The sequence below is a fragment of the Eurypyga helias genome, unplaced genomic scaffold (assembly GCF_000690775.1).
Source record: "Eurypyga helias isolate BGI_N326 unplaced genomic scaffold, ASM69077v1 scaffold22808, whole genome shotgun sequence".
Lineage (NCBI taxonomy): Eukaryota > Metazoa > Chordata > Aves > Eurypygiformes > Eurypygidae > Eurypyga > Eurypyga helias.
The window spans coordinates 22292-47731 of NW_010269235.1; the positions used below are offsets into that span (position 1 = coordinate 22292).

General features: G+C 42.8%; 1 protein-coding gene across 2 annotated transcripts in view; it reads right to left on the reverse strand.

Moving 5' to 3' along the window:
* Nucleotides 1-4289: 4289 nt before the first annotated feature.
* The window catches only part of LOC104514379 (tropomodulin-2), a 21529-nt gene continuing 378 nt past the window's right edge, over nt 4290-25440 (reverse strand). The window contains exons 2-9 of one of the 2 annotated variants that reach the window (XM_010158042.1): nt 23690-23846; nt 12154-12276; nt 10868-10954; nt 8064-8194; nt 7328-7435; nt 6919-7062; nt 6447-6591; nt 4290-4324 (exon numbers count right to left, since the gene is read on the reverse strand). In XM_010158042.1, the coding sequence (XP_010156344.1) occupies nt 4290-4324; nt 6447-6591; nt 6919-7062; nt 7328-7435; nt 8064-8194; nt 10868-10954; nt 12154-12276; nt 23690-23846 (930 nt within the window). The remainder of the gene's footprint in view (nt 4325-6446; nt 6592-6918; nt 7063-7327; nt 7436-8063; nt 8195-10867; nt 10955-12153; nt 12277-23689; nt 23847-25440) is intronic. The other variant, XM_010158043.1, reaches the window with a different exon arrangement.

The following is a 25440-nucleotide window of genomic DNA, read 5'->3' on the forward strand; positions in this document are numbered from 1 at the left end:
AATTAGTGATGAAGAAAACATAAAATCTAGTCTTCGTAGCTCCAAAGGCAGCAGCCTTTTATAAATTGCATTTAATTTTACTTCAAAAAAGAGCAGAAGCCTACAGAGATCTCTTATTGTCATGTAAAATTGAAACCAGAGATAAAGAAATTACTAAATGTTGTAGAATAAGGGTCCTGCTTTTCAGCTGGTTTTGGTTTTCACTGTGTAACTTTTAGATTATGGCACACACACACACACAAAAAGCTATTAATACAATATAGACTTGGGATATGGGGCATAATTTTCCAAAGCATGCAAGTTCCCAGAAAGGAGTTGGGGACCTGGGCCAGATTTTTAAGGTATGTAGCTGAGGTCCTAAGGACAGGAACCAGAATTTTATGTATCTAAACTTACACTGCAGCCGGTCAGAGCTGGTACCTGGTCACTCCTGAAAATACCATGGGTTTTCACGTGCAGCTTTAGATGTCTAGACGCATCACAGAAATCTGACCCGAGGAATCTCAGATAGCATCACATGCTGAAAATGGGAGGTTTTAACTTCCCATTTATTTCAAAGTGCATCTCTTACTGCAGCTTCCCCCGAGAAGCTCACAGTTTCACAAGTGTTCACTGAGTTGTGAGGGAGGAAAGTATTAGGTTGATGTTAGAGTGTGCAAGTCGAGGCATGGACAGGTATGATGAACTTCCTTTAGATCTGGTAGGTCTGTTTAACCTGGGAGGAGAATCTAGGTTTCTCTGCTCCCAATCCTGGTTCTGAGCACCTAACCATCATTCACAAAGCTTCAGCCCACTGTATGTAATGTGGAGGGAAGGGAAGGTGAAACCTGGCAGATAATCCAGACAAGCAAAAGCTGCAAGAGCCACAGTGGAGAAAGCTGCTTAATCTGATGCCAGAGCATCAAGGGAGGCTTGACTCAAGGCACAAAACCATGAGAAATTGCAAAAGCCAAATCCTTTATGAAGATTTATTAAGAAAAACCACAATGCTGGGGAGTCACTGTTACATAGCGTGGTAATTCCCTTCCTCTTCAATAATATGCACCACACTCTGCACATGCAATTACTTTTGTTCCAGAGATAACATCTTCATCCAGAGTTATACATGTACACATACGGTCCTTAGTGCACGCCACGATTCACATACATGTTAGGACACGCACAAAATTGAGCTTTTCCATGAAAAAAACTGTATAAAAAATACAAACCGAACTGAAGCTCTCAACACAAGAAGCAATGTGCAAAAATAGTTACTCCTGAATGTTTGCTTAAGAAAAAAAGGACTCTGCTGTCCCTGTTCCCCATTCAGTATTGAGTAAGCCAGATGCTGCTTGAAAGTAGAATTTAAATTAACTAGTCACATCCTGACCCCCTTCATGTTAGTTGCAGAGATTTTTAACCAGCTAAATAATCCTATATTAACATGAAAATCTGCCTCCAAGCATCGCCATCGTTTGCTGTGTTGTTGTATCAAACAGATATTTATATTGTCGTAATGTTTGATTTGGGGTGCTCAGGGCCAGGTGACAACCAAGCAGACGGAGGAGGCAGGACAGAGACGTTCCTGGTTACCGAGCCCCTGGCAGGGGCTGGCAGCAGCTGCCTGGAGAACATGGCCAGGGATTAGGAGCTCTCCCCATGAGTGCTGGAAGGAGCCAGACCTCCCAGGTCCCCAGCTGCACAGCTCCAGGCACTGTCTGCCAGTGCATGGTGGGGCTGGTGTTTGGGATGATGCTCTCGAGTGCCTGAGGAATCCTCCCTTTGGAAACATGCCTGTGCATCGAGCGTGGCAGATGAAGGGATGGAGAGCCCTTCCCGGCCAGGTACCTTGGTCCAAGATGCAAACGGTAGCTGACATGGATGGAGCCACCTGACTCTATCCTCACTTGTGTGGCTCTGAGCAAAGCTATACAGGATGACATGCTGCAGACAATTAAAGCAGCCAGTCCAATCCATCCTTGTAAAACTGCTGCATGCAAATACCAACACTTTAAATGGCAATTAAGACTACAAATGGATTGCACTTGTTTCCCTTAAAGACATATATATACTACCCTTTAAAAAAAAGTAACCAATAAAAAAAAAAATCTTCAAAATACATTAAAAAAAATTAAAAATATTGTTGTTTGGGATTCCCTCAGTTGGATTAAAGGAAAAGAAGAAGAAAACAGGGGCAGTGTGATTCTAATCACTGAAGTTTGTCAGCGATCGCAATCTTTTGGTGTTAGGGATGAAGAGTCTTTCTACCCATAAGACTTGATGCTGCAAAGCCCAGTATCCCCCTAGTAATCTGCATGGGGTTTCTTACTTGCAAAGCAAAGGTAAGACCTTTCCAAGGAAGGGAAGAAGATGTGGAAATTGTAAAGACTGGGACCCCTCCAGGGAAGTAAACTGTGGATACTGCACTTTAGATCCAAACTCAGCAGACCACTTTAGCAAACTATTTTAAGTGGGATTTAAGTGTTTGCTATTCAGTTTGGACTCCGGTATGAAGACCAGTATCCAATGTTGCCTTGGACCTACTCATTTCCATTACAAAAGGCACGGAGGGAGGGTTCATCCTGTCAGCTGGCACTCCAGCTCTGGCCATGAAAACATCACTGGGGGAGTATGTCAAACGTACCGACTGCTCCTGAGGCTCTCCAGGGTTCTAATCCCCCCTGGATGCCCAGCTGCACAGCAGCTCACAGCAGTGACCGTGAGCCCCAGTGCTGTCACCAGGGTGAAGGCAGCAGTGCTCCGTTCCTGTTATCCTGAAGGAGCTCTGGAGGCTCGGCTCGGCTTGTGTTTCCCAGCCAGCAGCATTAGCCCCAGCCGCATTTCTGCAGCTTTCTGAAAGCCTTGGTATGTGTGACACCCCTAACCCGAGTCTCCCTTAGCTCTTACAGTACGTCTACGTGTCACCAGAACAAAGCTGTTAGTAAGAGACAAATGTTGGCAGTGGTAAAACAGTGGTAGAGAATAGTTTTAGACTGTAAAATACACAGAATGAAACATCAGACTGAACTCTTACTGAAATGTTGATGCTGTTGAGCACTGGGGTTGGCTGCTGCTTCCTGAGCGCTTTCCACTGGGCTAAGATTATGTCCACCATCTGAGTTAAGGCTCTGATTTAGCAAAGCATTTGTGCATATGCTTAAACCTGCCCTTATTCAGCTAAGCACTGAGACGAATACCTAAGTGCCAGTGATGCAGGGTCAAACCTGAACTGGAGCCTGTAAATGTAAGTTCTGTAGCTGTCATAACTAGCCTTTTAATGGTTTTTTTCCTGGTAGCAGAGCTGCTCTCCTGGGTTAACTATTTAATTAATCTTCATCTAAAAGGTCCTGAGAACAGTTCTATAATACTAACAAATGTACATAAATACCAGAACTAAAAAAAGTCAAACACATGGCTCAAAGCAAAACAAATATTGCTCAGAATACTTGTTTAGATTAAGATTAATAGCTGTAAACTGTGCATTCTAGTAGCAAATAAAAACCTGTTTTTATGGGTTTTTCTGGCCTAGAAAAAAATCCAAAACTTTCAAAGTCTATAGGATTGGCAGCACTAATACTACTTTACAATGTGGAGGAAGGATAACAAATTTCAGTGTAACGCTGTGTAATGATCCACCTAACCTAAGCTTATGTAAACAAGTAGGCTTTGACAAAGTTCATACGTCTAGGCATAATCTTGCACTTGGACCTGGTCAGGTGGAGACCCAGGAAGGTAGAAGGGTGCTATTCTAAAGTGGTTCCACCTGCCCAGATCCCGCTGCAGGAGAGAGGCTCGAGGGTGTGATCCTGCAAACCTATACTGGCATTACTAGCTTTACTCCTGGGAGTATCCTATTGCAGGATTTGGGTCAGCAGGACTACACACACAGAAGTAAGGATTACTCACAAACATAAGGCATTGCAGAACTTGGCCCTATAATTTCTATTTTCAGCAGAGAATCCCTTATCCGTACACAAGACCATATTTTAACATATCAAAAAGTGCCTAAAATAAGGGTCAATGTCGCTATATGCTACGTGCAGTAACACAGTTAAGAGTCTGCGCATTGGCTTCAGATATTGCAAAACATTTTGCATTAAAATCAAAGCAACTACGAATCTTTCTCATAAAACTTAAATTAACCATAAAAGTTAAGAATGAACAGGCTGTGTCTTCAAGGTTTAAAGGAGATGTTAACAGAAATAAACAACTCCTGTTGTAATGGTTTTCCAGTGCCTTCCCTTCTAACCAGTGAACACTCTGCAGTTGTTGGTGGCCTCCATTCTTGCCTCGCATCCTCTCTGGTGTGGCTACTGCCGCTCTCCTTCCACACGTTTTTTACGAACTAGACCAATAAAACAAGAAAAGAGCAGTGAGTGTTGCTTTCCTGAGAATCTAAGGACTTTTCTCACTGACGCACACCCTTCCCAGGAATGTGAATGGGAAGGAAGGAGCTTCTAAGAAATACTCAGCAGGATTAGGTCCATAAATGCCATAATTAATCGATCTTAATGCTAAACAAAACAATTGTATTTAAACTGCACTTTTCTATATCACAGAATTTCACCAAGTGTTCATATCAAAACATTTTCTATAAAAATCAGATGCTGAGCTACAGGTTTTAGATGATGAAGAAATCACCATTTCCAGTGCTTCTTCACAACAGCTCCATTTAGATTTTTGTTAGTTTTATTGTTCTTTTAAAAGCCACCACGTTCCAGCTAAATTGATACTGGCCTGCTCTGGTCTGCATGGCAGTGCTCTGGATTATTTAAATTTTAGGCATCAAAAATTAATAACTTTTCTGATTGCACAAGTGTCTACTCTAGGTAAGCAATAATCATATCCTTTTAGAAAACAATTTAAAGTACTCTTAGGTATTGATATCAGTGAGTATCGGTAAGAAGGAAAACATCCTACTGAACCTTAAATAATCAATTTAAACTTCACATCCTCTGATTGCATCACCCATCCAATAGTAAGTTAATTAACTCTGGATTCTCACTGGAAACCAAGTAGGTTGAGGTTGCCGTTTAGCAAAGCAGAGAGCAGTGAGCTTTGTGGTACGGGCAGGATTGTTTTGACAAGCAGCCTCATGTGAATTTTTAGAGCATTGTAAGATACATTACAGCTGGTGTAGAGCAGGTCTAGTTGGGCAGCATTTGCTACGCCGTACCCTAATATAAATGTATTGAGTCTTCTCTGACTTGGCCAGGTAAGATTAGTGAGGTTCTCCTGTTTGTGTGATACAAAATATGGTGTTACATCAAACTGTCATGCCCTGTTTCTGATACTGAACTCCTGAAGTACAGAACAAAAGCAGTAAAACTGAATGAATGAACACCTTTCACTACAGAAAGTCCATAACAACAACATAACTACAAACATCCCATTACTTTACTATCAGGAGCTTTATTACACAGTGCTTTCTTGGCAACGAGATGGCATTATTCCAAAGCCTACAGTGTAGCATCAGTCATTTTGTGCCTTCCTGCAGTGTTTTGTTGCTTCATTTATTTTATTTTATTGAATTCTTTTAGGTATTCTGTCCTACTAAATCTTGAACAAAACAGTGCAATACAGAAGCAGGAAAATGAAGATTCTGTACAGGACATATGTCTAATGGCAACTGGTTAAATAGTGGGGAAAAAGACCTTTCTTTCTTTGCTGGTGCGATGTTTCAAATACCATTCTGGGACATTAATAGTTTCAGGACCAATAGTATATCACAAGAATGCTTAGGTACTGCTAAAAATTAAAACTGCAAAAAAAGTACAAGTATGTGTGAAAGAAATAGGATCTAGCTCAACTTTTATCTTGGTTCTTACAGAGACAAACCCAAGCTGAAGGCAGCAATGGTTTGTCACCCCACTTTGAAGTAGAATTGATTAAAACCAGACCGTTAATTTTTCGTTTTTCTTCTTACTGTAACCTACTCCTGCCTAGCCATCTCCTCCTTCTTCTGTGTATTGAGGACACAGGGCAGATCATGTCATGCTTAGGTAAAACCTGCAAAGCTGTGCTGTCTTTGCCTGTACTTGGTCACACAGGCAGGAAAATCCCTTCTGTTCCCTCGGTTGGGCAGGCTTGGTCTGTCAGGGGCAGGGCAAAGCAGGGCGGGCTCCTGCATTCGCTGCATTAACAGGATGGGTTTGGCTCTCTATTGCTGGCCACAACAGCTGACAGGGCAGCTGGAAACCCAGCGTGCTCCTTGGAAAAGGCTGAAGTAACTCCCCTTCCCAGGAGGAGTGGGAGATGGAGAAGAACAGTGGCTCCTCATGACAGCAGCATCTTTGCCATGGTCTACTCTAGAGTGTGTGGAGCTATGCATCACCCCTCACATACAGCTGCTGGATTGCTGTAGTATTAAAATTCCATCTTTATGGACAGACCGGAAGAGTTGTGCCAAGGAAGGTCAGGGCTTGGCTCACATAAACAGATGATGACTAGAGGTAGTAGTATCTTACCCAGATCGTTGTTTTTAGTGATAGCTGCTGCCACCCTGGTTCTTGGACCTTGCTTCGTGAACTGGTATCCAAACTTGAGAATCCTGGAGTTCTCCTCCAGCATCTTGGCAATCTCCATCTCTACAGCTGTCCCCAGCTGCTGCCTCTGTTGGTGATGTGGTGAAATGTCCCCAGAAAGAAAGAAAATATTTGTTGTCATGTGAGAGAGAAACAAGTGCTTGCATTTCAGTACTGTCCTGCAAGCTACAAAGAGAAGCCCATCCCTAGAGATTTTACTCGGAGTTTTATTTTTGGCTTTGACCAGTTTATTTAGAAGTTTTCCAGTGTTTGGTTGCACGGGCATGGGACATGAGCTGCAGAATGCCTGAGCCACAGAGGCTGCCTTGACTTTGCCAGAGCCCTCTAGGAGAACCCTGTGGGAATCCATATAGAAGGGAAATGAAAGTGGACTCACTCAATGCTCTCCCTTTACCTGGTTGTCAATTTTAATCTCTGTCAGGGATTCATTCTCCTTCAGTGCATCAATCAGTGCCAAAATACCCGTTCCAGTGATGAAGTTGGATTCTACATTCAGACTCTTCAGTGTCTTGTTCACTTTCAACATATCTGCAAATGCCTGAGGGGTCGGAAAGAGGGAATATGAGATAGTCTTGAGAGTTTCAGGGAATAACAAATAATCTGCATAACATGGCTTAGTACCTACAAAAAAATAAAACAGAAATAGGCTTAGAAAAACACAGAGGTAGATCAGAGAGATTATACTTCTCCTTTGCACAGTCAGAGGGAATTTCTGCAAGGGAAAATGAAGAATGCATCCCAAAGCAGACACAGACCTACTTAAAAACTGTTGTGCCTTTTTTCCAAACAGCGTTTAAACTTACAATAGCAACGGGGTCATTGCTTCGAGTAGCTGCAAGGCTGAATGTCTTCACGTGCGTGTTGCTTTCCAAAGCTTTTGCAAATTCCTTCAGTGTTGGAATAGGAATATTCTGCATCAAGAAGGTAAATCCGGTAATTAGGAAAGCTAGTCACATCGCTAGACACTGATTTTAATTATTAGCAAACTGGCTGATTAATAGCCACAGTCTATGCAATCGAAACGTCCCGATGCTTGTAAGAGTGTCTCGGGATGGACAGGGCGTACTCTGCTCACAGTGGCCTGCAGAGACCGGCGGAGGCCCGCGCTAGGATGCCATGTCAGCAGTGCCTTTAACTGGGTCAGGCCAATGCAAGCACGTGACCAATCTCTGCGCTACTTTCTATTTTGCTGCTGGTTGTTCAGCTTCCACGCGCCAGCTCCTCTTCCATTTGCATGTGTGGGCTAATTGAATTTGGCTGCTGCTGGTTATAGAGTGCCCATGAGAGATCTTGCTTTACAGCCTGCTAAAGAAAGGCAGGCGGAGGGAGCCACCCCTTGGGCTTTTAACTGGCATCTCATTCAGTATCAGGCATTGACGACCTCGCCGCCTCTACAACAGTTCCCTCCACATCCCTTTCCTGTGTTCCCTGTTTTTTCTGACAGTAGAGACAGACAAAACTTGAAGATAACCAGCAAGGGCTTTGGAAATACTTGAATAAACCTTCCAATGATGATATAAATGAAACCACAGCATCTACCTTGATGTTGTTGAGATTAATTTCTATGAGACTAGGATCGTTTGCTTTTATCCTTTGTAAACTTGCTTCCACATTGGTCGGATTAGGCGGCTCCTCAAAGATGGGCTTGACCTTTTCACCTTTCACCACATCTGCAACACAAGATCTCATGAAATGTTGATGTGAGGAACAGGCATCATCAGTAACAGTCTGGCTTTTCAATGCCCGCTTAGGTTTGTACCGTAGTATTCAAGAAAGGGTTGATATCAACCACAAAACTTGGAAAGAGGAGTATTACCCCCTTATCCCTGCCATGCCCTTTGTGCACCCAGAAGCATGTCACTGGAGGCTGCAATCACGGAGGCTGGGTGGTATCGTCACGGGCAAATACCTCCTTTATGTACAAAAGTCCTGGTACAATTAATGTGAGCCAAAACAGCTTTAAAGACTATTGCGTAGGATGGAATATACTGCAAGGGCTGCTTTCTTCTTTGTCTAATAACTGTAAAAGAAGGTGTGCTCAGAACTTGCCCATTACATTAGTGAAAAAATGTCCCTGCACCTATGAACAGACTGTGCTAACATAAAGGAACATGACCGGGAGGCCCCTCTGTTTCCCTCTCTTGGCTGATGCCATCAGCCTTACTATAAATCCAGTTACCTCTTGTAAAATTGCAACATGTGCACTTTCTAAATAATAAAACTATCAAAGCATGAAAACTGAGTCTGTATGCCAGCACCAAGATTTATGAAGTCTTCTGAGTATCCATGCTCCAAAGAAATACAGTTTTTAATGCTGGAGGCTATGAGCTATAAATATTCTTAGACATGCATAAAAATCATAGCTTAGAACACGATTAGTACTTCTAATTCCCACGCACGTAGTTGTGGAGATTAATTTATAAGTCCTGACCACCCAGGCCACTAGAGGCAAGAAAGGGATATGTTACTGACCACAAGTATGTTTAAACCCAAGATGACAGCGAGTGATTTTGTAGACTTGTGCTCAAGTCTCAATGTACTACGCACTGCTGGTTGGTGCAATGGGTAAAGTTCATGCCGCATCACGGGCCAAAAGAAAACCAAGTCTTTTTTTTAGAACTCACACTCTTAGTAGAGATGAGGTGGTACACAAACCTTGAGCTGGTTTTCACTCTGCTGTCTTCCACCCTGAACTTTGTTTTTTTAAGTAATTCCCTGAGAGATCTCATATACCCCTGAATAACACTCCAGCCTTCCTAGACAACTGAAAAATGCATAGAGAGAGTTCACCTTGGATGTGAGCGTGGGAAGTAAACAAAAGAGAGCAAAGCATTTTTTGCACTTGTGGCAACACCCTGCCAAGCTGGGAGCTGGGGAGAGACCTGCACCCTGCTCTCAGGTTAGACATCACAGTACACTCAGTCTAGTTAGCAGTATTGTTCATTTTCTACTTGTTGCTTCCCATGAGCTTTATCTTGTTTCTTTAATCACAGTGCTGTTCTGTTCATTGATGGGCAACCTCAGAGGTATCTTCCTCTCTTACTGAAGCATTTCCCTTGGCAAAGGAACGGTATTGCTTTTGGACCAAAGAATACAGTGATGTGACGGTGATTTTCTGGTTCTTAAGTCTGTGTCTGGAGCATAGTTTAGCTGACTCACATAGCTGACATTTTGACTCAGTACAACAAAAATATTCTGAAATCTGTGTGGATTAGTAATGCGTGCAGTTGCCTGTTATGAGATAGATGGCAGCTCGCACAGGGCCCCGCTGGGGCGGCTTGCAGAGTGTCTTAACTCTGAGAAAAATGAAGTGACACAGTGTCCTGCCTACTTTCCCACCTCCTCTTTAGAAATGAAGGACGGAAATGACAGTCCTTGGTAAAGATAGCTGCTGTTCTCATGGCCCTAGGAGAAGAACACATTTTTTGAGTACTCTTTCACTAGCAAAGGGCATTCCACAATTTTGTCTTAAAAAGCAAAGTTTAGCCCACTTGATATCCCAGAGCTTGGAGATGATGTGCTCTGGATCAAGGCTTGGCAGCTCTCAAGAAAAACCTGGAATTCAGATGTACCCATTTCTTCCCCCATCCAGCCTCCTGCCGGTGGCTGAGATGAGACCTGATTCACCAAAGGCTTGTTTATGTAGTGCAGACGCTCCTGGCTTTGCTTTCAGTAACTGCAGCAGGTTCTGCTGGGGGATTTCCTAAGCGATCACGCTTCCCGTGTAGCTGCAGAGCCGCGCAACAGCCAAGGTTTAAACACACGGCTGCAGGACTAAGGTGGAGGCAGTGGATCAGCGAGTAGCTGGGCCAGAAGCACATCCATGCAGTCTTTGCCTCCCTGTGAGAGCAGCGTGATGTGGCTCTGGTCACGGTCGTGACTCTGCCAGGGATCCTGCCACGTTCAAACCCCGTGGTTACAAGTCGTTCCGCAGTTGTGTAAATGTAGGTACTCGGGGCGAGACGGCCTGGCCTTGTGCTGTGGCCATCTCTTAGCTACAGCTCACTCTCTTCTGCCCACTCCCTAAACCGAAGCGGAACGAAAATATGTGTGTCTTGACTTCTTAAACACTCCCATCCTTCCACGCACCTCTGCAGAACCAGATACGGCTCTCCAGGAAGAAAAAGCTCCTTAGGAATGATCTATTTGCATAGTACTGTTGGCACTATAGATAATGAATTTTAAGATTGTATTTACTTTAAAGAGTTCCCCCTCACGATTAATTAGATCAATTAAGGTAAGGCCCAGTTACAATACACTAAATCAGACCAATGCACCCAACCTATAGGTGTACAAGTCCCCAAGGATGACATATAGCCCACAAGAGAAATCTGCTCGCTTACTTCTCACGGTTCCTTTTCCATCTTTACTGCGGGCTCCTCCTTCATCAAATTTTGGGTTGTTGACCATGTTGTGCACTCCAAGAACAGCTAAAATATGTAAAAGACAGGAACAGGATACAATGTTAATAGCGGGAACAGAGATTGCAGAAAAATATTTGCTACAAATTCTACTTTAGTTCCCCAAACAAAAAAACCTTTATAAAATGTTAACTCTCAGCCATGCTTGCTTGTAGGGAGAGTCTTCAGTGGTCAGAATACTGGAGATAGTAATTTTTAATATAGGTTTTTGAACAACTGAATCCACGTAGTATGCATATCTCAGAAATGCCAGCTGGAAGGAACGGCTGCAGATCTTCTTGTGCAGCCTCCCACTCAAGCCGGAGTGGTGCCAACGTTAACCATGTCAGCTGTGGCTTTGTCTAGCTGCATCCTGCAGGTATCCAGGGATGGAAATCCCACAATCTCTTTGAGTACCTTGTTTCAGTGCTGCTACACTCCTAATCATTTTTTTCCCCTAATATGCAACCTGAACTGACCAGAGCTGAGCAAAACTTGGAACTTCATTCCATGAACCTCAGACTTCTTGAGAAGTGCCAGCAGCATCGTAGTCCTGTGATTCCCATGATACACTACATCTCAGTCAGAGCCAAGACTAAGCAAAGACAGGTTGGCCTTTGCTATACTGTCTGTTCAAGTGTTATTTATACAAGTGGATAAACTTCAAAATTATTTCCTTCATGCATATTCTAGAAACGTGAGGTCATTCTCTGGATTAAAGGAAAATAATTAATAGTGGTGAAGATACCCAGGTCTAATCAGCTGGCAACCGGTTTTCTGATTCAAGGGGTTAGATTCCAAAGTTTCTCATGGATGCAGGATCTCCATCCATTGTGTACTCTAACAAGTTCATCCTGCCATTTGAGACGTCAGAGCTGAGAGGAGGTAGCAATACCATGCCACAAACAATGCAGATGCAGTAAGGTCTCCGCTACAACGCAAACACCCCAGCCTGCAGTCTACTCTCTTCCCTTCCTTTCCCCAAATCATGTTGGCTGCTTCACCTTTGCCCCTGGCCTGCCGTATCAGTTGTAAGTAGATGAGAGAAGTCTAAAATGCAGCAGCTATGGGGTAATGCTTGAAGCCCTCGTGGGCAGTGCGTGGCCACAGGTCGGCCACCCATCCGTACAGTGAGACAGCAGGTACTTGAGATGATCATGAGACACTCCTGGTGTCTAGGCAGAGAAGACCTGGGTGCAGAGGGGGATCATACCTATGTATTATCTAACCTGCAAGGTCATAGAGCTCAGTGTCTGAAGCGCTGGCCAGGGCTTCTTCTAGTTCTGGATCCAGGGTCACTTTCTCTTCTGTACGAGTTTCTATGGGCTTTTCTTTAGGGATAAATATTTTTCCTAAGAGAAGAAAAAAGTCCAAGTGAGTAATGAATCGTTGGAACAATTCCTCTGCCTCCTGGCAGTGGGGGAATAGGTCTGTGACAGTGGAACCGCTTGGAAATATTATCAAGTGCGTGTTTTTCTCTTTCTCACTTGATCCTGTCCTCCACACCAGCATCTTAATAATATTCTAAAAATAAAAGGTGCACACTTCTGCTCTGTGTTGGTGATTGTTAACGTGGAAGCAAATCCTAAACTACACCCCAGGAGCAGTCACAGCTGGGATTTTTCTAAAGTTCCTGTGGACTTAAATAGGCAGAATAAGGTCTACACAAAAAGCCTGCAGAAATTTCATCTTTATATTGAAGTGAGGCACCAGAAGCACTTAAAAGCATCCTCCTGCAAGAACCTTTCACTTCACCAAATTCCATACAAGACCCTTGAAGGCTCAGCAAACCTGGTCTCTGCCAATTTCTAGCCCGTCCATCAGCCTTTCCCCTCTGTGTCTCCTGATGATCACTGACATGAATAGCCTTTTCCTGATCATCTGTGTGGGCCTGAAAAGTCTGAACTGAACTGAATCGCATGTTCCCCAGGAAAGACTCTGGAGGTGTTTGTCTCTCTCTGTATACTGCTGTTACGCTGGGGTGAGCGGGTGTGTGTTTCCATGCGGTATTCCCCCAAGACTGAGATCATTGGCTCTTCTGAAATGAGAAACTGTAGGATAAACCCAGAAACAACATACAGAGTCTGACTGCTCCTTTCGCCTGTTGTTACAGTGAACATCAGTAGTGTGATGTAACTGCAAATGCTTGGAGCGAGGCCCTCTAGATCAGAGCTAGGGGTGCACTTCAGCCACCAGCACTGCTGGGGCTTTTCTCCCACTCAGCACCCTCCTGCACCAAACCCATATAGTCAGTAAGACATTAGATCATGCCACCTGCCACAGACGGTGTCATTGCTCCGACAGTTCTGTGCATTCCCATGTTCTGCTGTCCACTGCGGAGTGGTCCCCCTCACCTTGTCCCTAACAACTACTTCTCAAGCAGGCTTTAGTTAATCCTGTTGTAATGAAGCTGTGACGACCTTTGGATGCAGGTGGCTTTGGCCCACTGTCAAATTTAAATTGTCTTTCTGGGCAGCTTTGCAAACTCTAGGTATAATGCTTGAGGCATGTCTGAAATCTCTAATATAGTTTAATTTTAACTGTATCAGTGCTATTTTGCTACCATTAGTAAATGCAGTTCTCATATTTAGTGTTGAATTAAAGATGCTTTGCCTGTGGTTTTTCAACACTAGCATCCTTCTGTGGCTCAATTTTTTCCCCATTATGGTCCAAAGTATTATTTTCATGTAGATAATACCCAATTAATTCACCTCTTTCATACAAGTTTGTCTGCAGCAACTTCTATACTGTCAGCTCCCCGAACTGAGGTCACTGAATAAGCTCAGGAAAAAAATTTCAAAGGAAATTTCTGAAACCCTGGCAAGGTTTACTGATGCAGGATTTGAATTATTTACCCTAGAGAGATTTGTACCGAGGGTAGATAATTTCTGAGTACACAACTGGACAGAAGGTTATGTAGACAGACAAAGTATCATACTATGATTCATTTTTCATGTGCTATTTTAAGTAAGTCATTTTTTAAGAAGAGGCTTCTTGAAGATAAAATACTCTGTGGGTAAGAATCATTTTAACTTTCACTATGCTCTGGGTGAATCAGACAGCCATCCCAGCAACATCCAACACAAGTCCAGTGGAAATCTGGGGTGAGAAATACTCATTGAAGATAGATTAGTCACAATCTCCAGGTTTCAGAATCTAATCTGAAGTGTTGGATGGCAGCTTCCAGACACCACTGACCAAGACTTAACTTGATGCCAGCTTGACTGGTAAGGGTAACACATAAGGAAAAAAAATCCCATGACTATGTTGGAAGCTAGGACATCAAAATTAATTAGAGTATCTGAGTAAGCAATGAATAGTGAGGAGTACTGTCCGTAAAATATTTTCCTTTTGGATTGCTGGTTGTTCCACATGAGTTTTAAGTATGAGATCTTGAGGAAATCATTATCTTTATCCTGCCTGATAGTACAGTCCCCTTACAGCCATACTCCACAGAGCCGTAGCTGGCATGAAACATCTCCGTCAGGCAATAAGTATAATAGTATAATAATATAAGTATAATAATATAATAATAAGGCCTCACAGGCCCAAACCCCAGCCACCCTCGTCACAAACATCGATGGAAGGCCACACTTCCACACATAACATTGTCAGGGGACCCGGGGCCTCGAGTCTTGTGTAAGCTGGACCCGATATTGCAGCTGGTCCTCCTCTATGGACTCGGGGTGTGGGTAGGCCAAGTATCTTGTGTAGCAAGACATCCGGGGGTAATGGAGACCAGTACAGGCTCCTACTTCTCCTGTGCAGTTCACATATCTAGGAGTACAGTTTTTAAGCACTTATTTCAGGCATATGTAATTCTTGGATGGCAGCCCAAATCTCTCTAAATGTGTATATGACTCCCAATGATAGTTTCACTTAAAGCATTCTTGGCAAATATTTTAGAAAAGAAATCTATTACTGCTTATATGAAATATTTAAAGGGGCAAGGTCATGTCAAAGATGGTAATATATATCTTTTAATATATGTGGGCGTCCAGTGACGTTTTAAAAGAATCTTTTTTCTGCTATCTAGAGAAGAACAGTCTTTTGCATTATCCCCCTATGCTCTGCCATAGCAGTGGTTAGAAGAGTTTACACATTTAGCACATCGTTACCGGCCCACCAGCAGCAAAACTGTGTGCCTGTGTTTATAGACAGCTGTCAACTCATTCTCCTTCTTCATTTTAAGGACAGAGTTTAAAGATTCAGGAGGTCCCTCCTAGTCCCACACCGATACATTGTAAATTCATTTTGCAGTGCCACCATGGAATTCACTGACAAAATAAAATACAGATTGCAGCTTGCTTGTTTCAATATTCCAGCTCGAATGTAAAATTTATTATTTGGAAAAAATCTGGGAAGAATAGTGACGATTTATTATTTTAAAGTGAGATTTATGAAGAAATGCTCTTGGTGCTCTTTATATTCACCCTGTATTTTAGAAGGTACTTTATTATAACATTCCATGTGGTATAGTTAATGTTGGCTGTGTTACATTTTGCCTCCAGAATATGCTAATACGTTCTGTGCTAAGTCTTAACAGTAATAGCTTGTCTTTCCACTAATGAAAAACACAGTGACAAAAGTTATGTTTGTACATACCATACTTGAGCTACATCAGTGTTAACAACACAGAGAACCACATTTATGTACAAAAAAAATATATCCTTGTGTTAACTGCAAAACAAAAATTCAATTCCAGCAAAAAAATTAATAAGCATTAAAATATAATTTTATTTTTCCACATGCATAGAAACCCAAATGTCTGGAATCCAAAGTGTTTTTTTCAACATGAAATTTTAAGTGTAAATCAGTGCAATTCTCCCCTTCTTTCTGTCAAACTGGGTTAAGTGCCTGGGGTGACCTGGATGATGACTGAGGCGGCTTATTATAATGCAGGGGACTTTCTGACTGTGAGTGCAGTGAGTAGAGATTTGTCCTGTCTAAGAGCAGGCCTATTCCTGTTCACACCCTGCAAAACTTCTATTCAAATGTGATACGGTTCCTGTTTTTCTCAAAAGAGGCTCAGGGAAAAAAATCCATTGAAAACCAGAGAGAAGGAGGATTCCGTAAAAAGGACTACAGAGAGACAGTGAAACGCAGAGTGAGATAAAAGGAAAACAGATTCTGTGAAAAAAGAGAAATACACTGGGTACCATCATAAAACCATAGATGTAATTTTGGCACTTGGTTTCAGCAAGCTCTGATTTCCAGCATTCTGAAAACGCTTCCTTTAAAGCAATGTCAAAGTAAAGCGAGGAAAGGAGACATATCCCTACCTCCAGCTCCTTGTACAGTAATAGTTAACTACATAACCACATATGCACATCCATAGGAAAATGTATTAGTTGAGCAGAAAACTGCTTCAAGTGGATTCTCTTGAACTAAGTTTATTTGTTTATTGTTAGATAGGGGTGTGGAGGAATTTGAATAGCAGCATAGTTGGTAGGATTTCACTAGTGTGTCCAATCCAAAAACATTTTGAGGATTTCATCTTCATTTATAGTTTACAGAATTTGGAACATCATTTCTGGTATGTCTTCTCTCTGCCTTCCCTCTTATGACATTAGACTTTTGTGAATAAATATAAATTTCCACCATTTTTATTTAGTGTCGATACTTTATATTTATTCCCACCTTGTATAAGCCAAAATTGTACAAGCCAAAGCTCAACAAAGCATAGAGCAATGGGAAATAAGCCCGTTTACACTAGCTGTAAAAAAGTACTTTTATTTAAAATCAGTTCTATTAAGGATAGCTACTTAATTTTGTAATACGAATGCATTTTCTGCCATAATTGTAAAACAATAATGTACTTTATTTCCCTATAAACTGTAGTTCAGATTATTGTACTTCCAAGAAAATATCTGGTTACACTTATTACTTCTTACTTTTCAACGAATCACTGACTGCAGTGAGTGCCTGTTTATTCTCCATTACAGAATGTTACACTGACCTTAGAAGTGAAATTCAATAATCTTGGAAATCTGCCTTGCATAAATCACAGGCACCTGATTCACTTTTTCCACTTTGCACTTTTCTTTTGAGGCTTACTTAAACTCCTCCCTAGAAATACTCTATGAAAATGGAGCTAAATTAGTTCTTATTGGGAATAAATTTGTATCATGAAGAAGAAAACAGGCTGAAGTCAAACAAGTGTGAAGCAGAAAGCCAGTCGTAATTAAAATGCAGTATCATAGTTGCTGGTGTACTGTTACTCTTGGATTAGTGACTGTGTATTCTATGCCTTAAAAATTATGATAATGGCATAGGAAGGTTGCAGAGTTAAGCTTTTCAAAGTTATTAAATTTATTGTGCATATAGGCAAAGAGAGAAGCTAAATTGCGCCAGCGTCTCTGACTTTGACCAGCATGCTGTGAGTCTGCCACCTTCCAAGAATTCTTCAGAAAAGTGTCCTTTCTCAAATCCAAATAAACAAAAGCCCTCCTATACTCTCTAGAACAGAAGGGAGCCCAGAATTTCAGCAGACCCCGCCGTGGATTATCACAGCAGTGAGGATCCTCCAGCAGTCCTCTGGATTACCACCTGATCAACCTGCTCCGCCAGCGGTAGCAGAAAGCTCGTTAAGCCTGGTGCGGAATGGCAGCAGAGGAGGACCAGAGTCCAGCTCTGGCGCTGGCCTTCAGGGTCTCTGGGTGTGCTGGTCTGAGCTGGCACAGTTAGTTTTCTTCACCGAAGCTAGTATGAGGCTGCTTTTTGGATTTAGGCTGAGAAGAGTACTGATGACTAATTATTTTAGGTGTTGCTAAGGAATGTTTATGCCAAGTCAAGGACTTTTCCAGTTTCTGATACTGCACATCAGAGAACCTTAAAACTTGGGCAGAGGCAGATGCCATATTAGTTATGTTCAATCTCTGGCCTCCTTCCTCCCATATCCTTCTCCTCTGTTCCCTTCCTCATCACCCCCACCCGTGTCTCCTGGGTTTGCACATCCTTGAGCCCTGACCCTTCCCACCACCCCCATCCCCTCTGCCCTCTCCTCCTTACCACTGCTCCCTTCTCCAACTCCCTGCCACATCCAATCCTTCACCCTGACCATAGACACAGCTCCTCAAAAGCCAATCCCTCTACCTCTCTGCACCGGCCTCTGCTGGCTGTTTCCTTTTTTTTCTCTTTTAAAGTGCACTCCCAAAGCAAGGGGAATGCTGTCAGAGCAGGAGAGTCTCCCTGCCATGGTTCTGGTGGGACAGTGGCCTCCCAGACGAGCAGTTTTGAGGAGCATCCCATCCCGCACAGCCCCATGCACCCTCCAGCCGGCCACGCCAGCTCGCGCTCTCTGCACACGCAGGCAGGAGCTCTGAGGACATGGCTAATACTCACTGCAGGGGGAATATTCGGAAAACACTACAACAAACTGGATGTACAAGCAAGTACAATATTTTGAAGGTGCCAAATTTAACTATATTTCACTGGGGATTGCAAAGTGCATGGATTTCAAGTCCTCTCTTCAAAGCACGGAGGCACTACAGCTCATAAAAAAAAAAAAACAGCTGGAAAAATTTACTGTAGATGGGTAAAACAATGTGTTTTCTCCTAATCTTGTTCTTGGAAACAGCTGAGTCCTTTTTGCTGACACTCCAAAAATTCAACCCGGGGCAGACACTCAGCATGGGAAATTCCAGTGTGAACTGTGTGAGTTTGGCAAAGTCGTGAGCAACGAGAACAGGGTCTCAGAAAAGCAAGCCGTGACAGGCACTGGCTGGAGGCATTACTGTCAGCCACTGCGGCGCTTTCAGTGCTTTAACAGACAAACGTTGCTTCTAAATTTAAGCCCTGAAGAACAGGAAGAAGAAGGTGGCAAAGTTTTACACAAACCATTTCAGCGCTGGGGGTGAAAAGATGGGCTTTGTCAATCCAAGAAACAGTGTTCTAAACCCTAACTTTTTTATATGGAGTCTGCTGTAGAAACTGGAATTGGAACTCATTAGCATCTCCTCTAATACTCTGACCTTCTGAAAATGACTGTCGTTATTACTAGCGCTGCGTAGTGATACTGTTGAGCTTGGCACAGCTCAACAGGCAAGATAGATGGTCTCTGCCAGAGCAACTGAAAACAGAGGGTTGACCAAAAGTTCTCAGGTTTAATCGTCCTTATTTTCTTCCTTTTTCCTTTTATCAGTTGGCTGAAAATGTTAGCATTTACTTACAGACAAGCATGTTCCCCTTCCCTTCCTAGCCACAAATAATAATAGCCCAATCCACTGGAGTTTTTCCAGGACTTTGATGAGAGCTGGATCAGATCCAAAATGAAATGGTTTGGCAAGGAGCAGAAGACACTGTAGAAAACAGGGATAGTGGTGAAGGGTTGAAACAGCAATCCTTCTCGCAATTAAAAAGGGCATGGCCAACTGTTCATATTTAATGATATTTCACAACAACAGACCTTTTTTCAATTACGTTTCATTAGTATCATGTAGTTAAGAGAACCACTGCAACAAAGCAGAAGCAGAAATGTTGTTAATAGCTTAGGTTTGTATTACAGTAGTGCTCAGATCTTAACTGAGATCAGATGTACGTAACAGACTCGGGAAGAGAAGGCTTCTGGTGTGTCTCAGCAAAGAAGATAAGTGAGAACAGAGGATTATTATCCTTTCTAGAACTGTACAGATAGGAAAACGGGGGACAGTCACACAAAGCGGCTGTGAGAAAACTGGGAACAAATCTCTGAAGTGCTAGCTGAGATCCTAGGACACAGATTTATCACTTCCACTTCTCAGACCTTTCTGCCTTTACAGAGCCTGGTTCCTAATTTCTTTTCTTATAAATATGCAGCACTGACATTGCTCTTTGATATTTTGTGCCTGCACTGCCCTTTACTTTCTCCACCTTTTCTGTTTATTCCTGGACCTTTCATGAACTTCAGAATGATGAAGAAAAGGCTTCAGAGTGATCAAAGTGTGATAACTGCCTGTCCCAGCCACGTGTTAAATGTGGTGGGTCAGGCTAAGTAACTTCTGCAGTTCATCGGATTCTACGTTAAGATTTCTAGAATATCTGCCCTAGGTAGGAACTAATCCAGAAATACGTAAAATAAACACTTACAAACTACCAATCACTATGGATAAGAAGGCTCAAAACCTTCTTTTTGTACAGCAATTAATGTAGTACATTAACAAGCTGAAATATTGCAGAGGCCCAAAACCCTAACGAATGCCATACGTTTGATTGTTTTTGCCAAACATTTCCAACCTCTCAAAACCACGATTACAATCAAAACCAAGGCAATCTCCTGCACAACCAGCCCCCCACCTTGAGCTCCTATTTAATCACTTCCCGTGTTTCAAGCACTCTGAATATCCCCGTCAGCTCTGGAATTGGTTTTGGCTTGTTTCCAGGCATAATCAAAACCTGATGGTTGCGTTCAGCATACAAAGGACGACAGAGGCAACTGAATTTTGTCCTTCAGCAGCTGTTTGGTATTGCTTTTTGGTCAAGAACTCTCCAATAAAACATTAACGCCAAAAAAAACCCCGAGAGGCGGAGACCCTAGATAAACAATAATGATGTATCACAGATTGTTCTGGAAGGAGGATATTTTAAATGCCACCTTCTTTTCAGCTCATCGCTGAATTTTCAAGTCAGTATCAGCTTTGCATGGTAACTAGGAACTGGTAGAATTGCCACTTAACATTTGGTAGAAGCATCCCACTTCCTAAATTTAAAAAAAATAAATGCTTTCCCAGCGGCAGAAAAATATCAAAGTACAAAACAGTGTCAAAAGCCTAAACAACACTTTACATATTCTAATCCTACCGACACACAAATATTCTCAGGTGGTACATAGTGCCAAACGGTACATTGGCATCAACACCTCCCATTTCTAATTATACACCACTTGATGTGCGTTGGAGCTGCCTCAGAACTTAGCTTTTAACTCACAGAATTAGTGTAAAATTAATGGGGGACTATTTACAGTATGGCTGTATTAAGCACTGCTATAATGTACAGAAATTGTTTAACAGACATCTATATAATATAATATAATCGTGTAAATATTTACCGATCTGTCAATGCACCTTAGAGACCATCAACATGCTGAAGGTGAAGAATCACCTTCTCCTCAAGAGATATTCTTTAGTTTCCTTTGAAGACACATTTTAGAAATTTAAATTATTTATCCTGAACTAATTACTAAGCTTTGGAATACTACTAATTGCTCTTTAAATAAAGTGACTTTAAATCTAGCATGTAGTGTCATATCTTGGAAACGTCTTTGCAGGACATCTTTATTTCCTTGCACAGAAAATATCTTAGTACAAATGAAAATCACCTAATTAGTATTTTAATACAGTCTATCTGTTATTGTCTCTTCAACTGAGTTTGTCAAAATAAGTAATGCCGCAGTTACAAGCACGCATTCTAAGATCCAGAGCCAGTCACGCACGGCCTTTATGTGACATTCATCATCTTCCACCGGATTCACCCAATTAGCAGAATTAGCATACAATTCATAGGAAGATTTGAGTACATTGGGCAGATGGAGATCTCAATCATAGGTTTTAGAAGGCTCAGGTCCTGCGAGATGTCTTTGCAGTGGGGAGGAGGGGAAAGCGCAGGAGGAGACAGGGAAGCCCAGTGCCTGAAGTCTGGTGGTCTTTCTGCAGGACACCTCCTGCCGAGCAAGCCGGGGGCAGCAGCAGAGAGACTCCAGTACCAGTACGGGATCAAGCTCAGAATAAACAGATTCTTTCCCAAAGCCAGTTCCCTCGAGGCAGCACAAATGTGACACCATGCTGGTCATCCCGCTCTCGATTGTCACGGCACTGGACCTCACCAAGTATACAGGTCTCACATTAATTCAGTTTGTTCTAATATTACCAAAGAAAGAAAGGGTATTTTCATGGCATTTGGCCTTCGAATTCAAATAAAATTTAGCAGAATTCTATGTGTTTAGATTATAATTGTGAAATGACTGCAGAAATTGCAGGGGATGTAGTTGTTTTCATTTGTCTTAATCTGCTAAAGCCGATACTGAGGATTTTATCAGGGACTGGTGTTATACAAGGAACAGAAGAATTTAAGGGAATAATTCCCGTACTGTAAAATGCTGTCAGAACCTCGTGATTGTGATAATTCTTAAAACTGTAATTTTGAAGTAAACGGTCCCAGTGAATCAAAAAAACCCAGCCCAAAATAAGAATAGCTTTAAATGCCATCACGGCTGAATTCCCTCTGTGCTAAGGGAAAGGTGGCTATTTGTGTCTGCAAAGCAGCGCTATCTCCACACCAGAGACACCAGGAATTAATAAGCAGCGCTAATAAGCACTTTAAGGGCATCTGGAAGCGAACGTAGGAGGCTTTAGCCTCGTCAAAAGAAAACCGAAACACAACAAACAGGCCAGCACGCACAGTAGCGATGCCGTGGACCATACGGGGATGAGTTTTGTCCAGACCGAGTGCCGGTCCTATGGGTCTACGCAATTCCGCGTGCTGCTGGCTTTCTGTGCACCAATGGTTCGGGCACGTTTGGAGCTCCGAGACATCACTGCAGTGCAGAACGCAAAGTCAGTAAGGTGAGACCTGACCGAAGGTGTTGGTTTAAACAGCCAGAGACCTGCAAGTGGTAACCTGCACCGCTAACACAGCGGTGGGGAGGACACTGGAAAAGGGAAACAATTGGTAATAAATCTATAATGCAATAAGCTGTTTTCTGTTCTGTACGGTATGTGCTCGATCACTCCAGTGCCACTGCGTTTCAGTGGGCTCAGCATCAACCCTGTGAATGGCAGGTGAATAGCAGCAAGCAGGAATTGTGAGGGAGGAAAAAGTAGGTTAAGGAATATGCTGCGTGATAAAAGAACGCATCAATCGGATGGATGGAGCTGGCAACAGTCTCCTTTCTCTAAAACCCTTGTTTCCAAGAATGAGAACACAATGTAATGACAGTAACAACCCTGCAAATAACATTTTATATCTTTGATAATGACACATGAAGTGAAAAACGTTGCACTTAACTTTTTTGGAATATCTGCTTTCCCTTAAGCAGGTCCCATGGAAATAATGGCAAATTCATGAGATGGTCAAAAATGGACGCAGAGATAAGATATTCCCTCTTGAATGAAGGGGTGGCCTGAGGCATTTTTATCTACTGTATGTAAGTGAGGAAAAGGAGATGATGGTGCAAAAGGAACACTGTTCGCTTCAAAATATGACTGCTCCTGCCCTAGGGTTATATTACCAGTGTTTGTATGATTAGAATTAGGTTTTCCTGGTTTGCCCTTTTTTTCCCGTAGCTGTAGGACAAAGTGAAGTAGAGAAACTGTCTGCATGAATCGTATTGCCAGATGTGCTAGTAAACAAGTGGAAAAATACTTATTTTTTGTAAGTGCATTCCCTAGGCTATTACTTAGAGCAACTGTAGGCGATACTCACTTCGAAAGGCATTTGGTACGTTTCCTCCTAAACAGCTCCCCCACTACAGTCCCCTCGCGTGGGCCTAACGCTCAGCATGAGAACGCTCCCAGTGAGGTCAATGAGGCCACCTGCATCCATCCCTGACAGCAGATTTGCTGACCTGGAGCCCTTTGCTGGACTGGTGGTCTGTGTTCCCACACCCACCGAGGAGCCCGATCAAACGTGGAATTGTAACTCCAGAGGAGGAAGGCACACTGCCGCTTCATCTCCTGCAACACCAGCTCGAGGTCTGACTCCTGAGCTTCACCCTGCCTCCGCCTCTCCTCTCCCAGCACATTCCACAAAAAGGCCCGGCAGCCTCAACACCGACGCGAAGGCGGACGGTACCTTTCTTTTCCCCTGTGAACGGTACGAAGTCTTCTCTGTCTTTGTGCTCAAGCGCTTGCTTCTCCAAGTACGAGAGCAGGCGTTCTCTGTCAAAAGGGCCCGTGGCAGGTTTAGTGGTCTGGTCCTTCTGCCGAAACCCCGCGGGAAGCAAGGCGTTCTGTGGAAGAGAGGCAGGCATGTAAAGGAGACGAGGCCATTTCACCCAGTGTTCTGATTTTAATTTCAGCGTGGGTTTTTTTAAATGAAACCATTCGTTGCATGTCACTTCACATAGTGCTCTTTGCTGACAGCCATGACACACACTACCTACACGTAGCCACGCAAAACAGTATGTCTTCCAGCTTCTTGCTTCTACCACCTCTTAGTATTTTTATTACCATATATACAATCACAGCACCGAAGAACTGAGCAAGATGAGAGCCCTTTGTTTTACACATATTATAACCACAGGGTTTGCAGCCCAGGTAGATAGATCAGGATACGTTTTCTCTATGCTTTTTTTTCTTAATTTACTCTTTTTTTCTCCTCATTCTTCTCTTTTTTTTTTTTTTTACATTCCTTTCAATCTAATGCAGATGTCTCTTGGACTTCAAAAGCGCACGCACACACAGAACGTAACTGGTGAATTATGTGGACTTCAGTTATTTAGAGTATCCAGGAAGCAAGCTGATGAAACCCTACTTTAAACATGTAGCTGTGTGACCCTGTGATTGCATCTGCATCCCATAATATAGGAAGATGCATAAGGCTCCCGCATTTCTGCCCAGGAAATCCCAGAAAGGAATGCAGGTGCACGGCCTTTGCAGTGCACGTGCAGCCAAGCCAGCTTGTTGAAGATGCCCCAGAGTACTGCAGAAACCCTTCATCGCTGGCCAGAACACACACAGTAAGTCTGATCCGTGGCAAATATCCAGTGAATTCCGGGCATATCCAGTGAACTGAAGTCACTAGACGTTTTACCTGTGCATGCACAAACGTGCCCGGAATGCTGCAAATTTACAGCACGTGCGTAGCTTGACTACAAATGCACCATGGCTTTTTTTTGTTGTTGTGACTGTTCCGTGCCTCCATCTGAGACGCCAGATATTGGGACACAGCAGAAAATGCACTGCAGAAGTGGTAATAGTGAGGGAAGTGGCAGCATGGAGGGAGAGAACAGTAAAGCCCACCCTTAATTCCCAGGTTAATCTCTGATATATAACAAGAAGTTATAAACCTATTGTGGGTTTTTTTTTCCAATTTATTTTGTCTCCAGAGTGAATGGGGTTTATCTGCCAGTTTACCTGCCAGTTTTCAAACTCCTACATCAGCTGGGAAGGTTGTGAGGTAAGTACAGTCAGAATGCCCAGCACCCTTGTGACTGTAACCTCGTTACTGTAGGACCGAGTGCTTCCCATTCTTTGTGAGAGTGTCTTCAAACATCCATATTATCCTTGCTCTCTAGAAAATGACAGTTGTCGCTGAATCTTATTTTTTCTTAATCATGCCTAAATATATTCCCTTCAGCTAAAAATATCGGTGCTGAATGACACAGGCAACAGATTTCACAAGTTCAAAGGATCTGATCTTCACAAACACGCATGATGTTTGTTTATTGCTGTGTTCAGAAATAGCAGCCGTAAAAGCCCCTCATCGTGCTGCAGTGTACAAAACATCATTAAAGACTTCGATTGCAGACGAGCTCGTGTCTCAGTAGACAAGGGATAGAGGAAAGGGCACAGTGACTTGTACAAAAGCAAGTAGCACATCCC